Genomic DNA, 3,802 nt, shown 5'->3' with positions numbered 1-3,802 from the left:
CCAGTAGCTGGGTTTACAGGCATGTGCCACCATGCCCAGCTAATTTTATATTTTTAGTAGAGATGGGGTTTCTCCATTTTGGTCAGGCTGGTCTTGAACTCCCAACCTCACGTGATCCACCCACCTTGGCCTCCCAAAGTGCCGTGATTACCAGAATGAGCCACCGTGCCCGGCCTCTCTTTTTGAGGGGGGTGGAGGCGGCATCTCACTCTGACGTCCAGGCTGGAGTGTGGAGTGGCACAATCTCAGCTCACTGCAACCTCTGCCTTCCCAGTTCCAGGTAATTCTCCTGCCTCAGCGTCTCGCAGCTGGGACCACAGGCCTGTGCCACTGTGCCTGGGTAGTTTTTGTGTTTTTGGTAGCGACCGGGTTTCACCATGTCGCCTAAGCTGTTCTCGAACTCCTGTGATTATCCTGCCTTGGCCCCCTAAAGTACAGGGATTACAGGTGTGAGCCACCATGCCCAGCTTGTCATTCTTTTTAATAGGTGTAAAACACACTATTGTGTGGGTGTTACCTATAATCATTCTACCAATCTCAGTAAGAAGGACATTGAGAGTTTTCAACTCCTTTTTGACCCTGGAGTTCAGAACCCACAGGAGGTGTAGCTCTTCTGAGCTGTGCTGCAAGGACTGACCTTCCTTTTTGGACGGAGTTTTGCTCTGTCGCCAAGCTGGAGTGCAGTGGTGCGATCTCGGCTCACTGCAACATCTGCTGCCTGGGTTCAAGCAGTTCCTCTGCCTCAGCCTCCCGAGTAGCTGGGCCTACAGGCGCTTGCCACCATGCCCCACTAATTCTTTGTATTTTACTAGAGATAGGGTTTCACCATGGTGGCCAGGCTGGTGTCCATCTTCTGACCTTGTGATCCACCCGCCTCGGCCTCCCAAAGTGTTGGGATTATAGGCATGAGCCACCAAGCCTGTTTTTTTTTTTTTTTTTTCCTGAGATGGAGCCTTACTCATTCGCCCAGGCTGCAGTGCAGTGGCGTGATCTCGGCTCATTGCAACCTCTGCCTCCCGGGTTCAAGCAATTCTGCCTCAGCCTCCGGAGTAGCTGGGATTTCACGCGCATGCCGCCATGCCTGGCTTGTTTTTTGTATTTTAGTAGAGACGGGGTTTCACCACATTGTCCAGGCTGGTTTTGAACTCCTCAGCTCAGGCAATCCACCCACCTCGGCCTCCCAAAGGTTAGGACCTTATTTATGTCTTTTTTTACGCGTTTAAATTTCTGCTTGCTTTGTACTTCATAAGAAAAATAGCTACTACATTAAAACTCGTTTTAGGCTGGGCGCAGTGGCTCATGCCTGTAATCCCAGCACTTTGGGAGGCTGAGGTGGTCGGATCACCTGAGGTTGGGAATTCGAGACCGGCCTGACCAACATGGAGAAACCCTATCTCTACTAAAAAAAAATACAAAATTAGCTGGATGTGGTGGTGAGCGCCGATAATAATCCCAGCTACTTGGGAGGCTGAGGCAGGAGAATCGCTTGAATCTGGGAGGCAGAGGTTGTAGTGAGCCGAGGCAACAGAATAAGACTATGTCTGAAAACAAAACAAAAAACCTCTTTTTAATAGGTAACCCAAAAGGTGATGACAGTTTGCACTGCCTGTTTTAAAAGTGTTAACTTTTCTTCCCTCATAGGAGGTGGAAGGAGATGTCTTAGGCCTGAGAATATTGGTGGGAACAGGGAGTATTACGAAACATTCTCGGGTTCTTTTCAGCAGAAGGAAGAACAGATTAGTTTGAACCCTTCATCTTGGCGTTGCCAGACCCCACTCGGTGTCCCCCCACCAGCCGAAGAGTCAGTCCTCGACCCCACTGCCCACAGCGGGTGGGGACCTTCGGGGGTGAGGCCACGGTGGTCCTGAGCTTGGCGTGGTGCCAGCAGCTTCTGCCGGAGCTCTGCCCTGAGGCCCTCTCGGTGAGGCGGTGGGAGAAAGGCCGGGGCTGCGTGGAGATCCCCTCTTTTCTTGCTGTTGGCCATGTGGCTGGGTTTGCATTCTCCTGCACCCCACACCCTCTGTCTGCTCTGGTCACTGTTGCTCAGGAGGGAGACCATCTCCATCTCGAATGGAGGTGACAAGCCGCCTGCCTGCGGGGCTCAGGTGGCCTGCCCCCTGGGGGAGGGAGCCCTGCCCTGCCATGCCATGCCTAGGAAGGTGCCCTTCCTCCCTGTGCTTGGTTAGACGGTGCAGCTGTGGTGGTTTTCTTTCTTGTGTCTCCTGCATTCTTGTCGGTTACTAACTCCATAACTGAAATGTAAACTTCACGTGAATGAAAAGGAAGCTCCGTTTCTGTCGTCATCTCTAGGACAGCAAGGGAAGGAGGGGTGGCGTGGCTCACCCTGGATGTTGGCTTCTCTTTTCCTTTGCACAGACAGACCCGCCGGGCTCTGCTCACTTTGCCTTCTCAATTGGGTGGTGTTCTAAGGGGACCAGCAGGTGTTGTGAAGCATCTATTTTGAGATGTGGTCTTGCTGTCACCCAGGCTGGAGTGCAGCAGCACCATCTTGGCTCACAGTGGCCTCGACCTGTGTTCCAGCGATCCTCTCACCTCAGCACCCTGAGGGACTGGGACCACAGGCACCCGCCACCGTGCCCAGCTGATTTTTTGTATTTTTAGTACAGATGGGATCTCGCCCTCTTGTCCGGGCTAGTCTCAGACTCCGGGGCTCAAGTGATCTGTCTGCCTCCGCCTCCCAAAGTCCAGGGATCACAGGTGTGAGCCTCCGTGCCCAGCCTCCCATCATGTGAAATCCCCGTGATAAAGCGACGTGTTTCTCTTGCAGGAGAAGTACGACATCGGGGAACCCACGGTGCCATCCACCCTGGCAGAGGAGTTCACCTACAACCCCTTCATGAGAGTGAGGTGAGGGCAGGGGGCGGGAGCAGGCCTCTCGCATGTGGCAGCCCCACTCCTGAGCGCACAGCCCAGGGGCGTCTGAGAGCCCAGATGGCTGAGGCTGCCCTGGGGAGCTGTAGCAGGTGCAGCCACAGAGTCGGAACACATTTCTTCTGGGGGCACCTTGGCCAGGGCCTAGGTTCTTTTGGACCCTGGAGTTCAGAACCCATTGGGGGGGAGGGGCTGCCACCTCCCCATCCTCTGTGTCCTACCAGGGCTGGGCCGAACCAGCACGCACTGTGCGCCCCCCATTGGGGGGTGTCCTCGGCAGCAGCCCTGGCTCCTTGGGAGGGCGGTGGGCTGGTTGCTCCCCCAGCCTGCATTGTGCTGCTGGCCTCTGCAGGGAGAAGACAGTGCAGCAGCACGCGGGCGAGACAGACCCCGTGACCACCATGCGGGCCGTGCGCAGGGAGAAGGACCAGTTCAAGGTGCCCCGGGACTGAGGCTGCCCTGCGCCTTTGGAGCATTGGGGGATTAGGCTCTCTTAGGTAACTGGTTTTCCTGCTGCTGATGCAGGAAATTCAGTCTTGATTTAACCTTAATTTCACAGCTCTTGGCTTGTGTTATCAAATGTTCTAATGCATATTTATAAGAGAAATTTAAAAAGTATTTATTCCCATAACTTCCACTTGCAGACTGTTGTCCTCTGGCCTTTAGGCCTCTCCATGGGCCTTCTTCCTCCTCTTCCTCCTCCCCCATGAGCCACTGCAGTCCTCCCACCCACGCTTCAGGTCAGGACCCCGGGAGGGTGCTCTCTCCCTGGGTTCCCTGGCTTTGCAGGAGGGGTACAACGGGGGTGCCCTGGGGTTCTTCCTTCTCCCTTTCCCAATGTCCCCTGCCCCACCCTGCAAGGAATTGACACCTTTCTGGATCCCAGGTCACCATCACAATCTGTTGACAT

The 3,802-nt window shown here is 54.7% G+C and overlaps 1 protein-coding gene across 3 annotated transcripts in view; it reads left to right on the top strand.

Moving 5' to 3' along the window:
• The window catches only part of HAGH (hydroxyacylglutathione hydrolase), a 19,129-nt gene extending 15,606 nt beyond the window's left edge, over positions 1-3,523 (top strand). For 2 of the 3 annotated variants that reach the window (XM_017511214.1, XM_037732246.1), the window contains exons 8-9: positions 2,789-2,868; positions 3,245-3,523. In XM_017511214.1, the coding sequence (XP_017366703.1) occupies positions 2,789-2,868; positions 3,245-3,344 (180 nt within the window). In that variant the 3' untranslated portion in view covers positions 3,345-3,523. Of the gene's footprint in view, positions 1-2,788; positions 2,869-3,244 lie in introns of those variants that run through there. The other variant, XM_017511216.2, reaches the window with a different exon arrangement.
• The last annotated feature ends 279 nt before the right edge of the window (positions 3,524-3,802 follow it).

The sequence above is a fragment of the Cebus imitator genome, unplaced genomic scaffold, assembly GCF_001604975.1.
Source record: "Cebus imitator isolate Cc_AM_T3 unplaced genomic scaffold, Cebus_imitator-1.0 Scaffold444, whole genome shotgun sequence".
Classification (NCBI taxonomy): Eukaryota; Metazoa; Chordata; class Mammalia; order Primates; family Cebidae; genus Cebus; species Cebus imitator.
The sequence above is the reverse complement of the archived record's forward strand: the minus strand, read 5'-3'. Positions and strand labels throughout refer to the sequence as shown.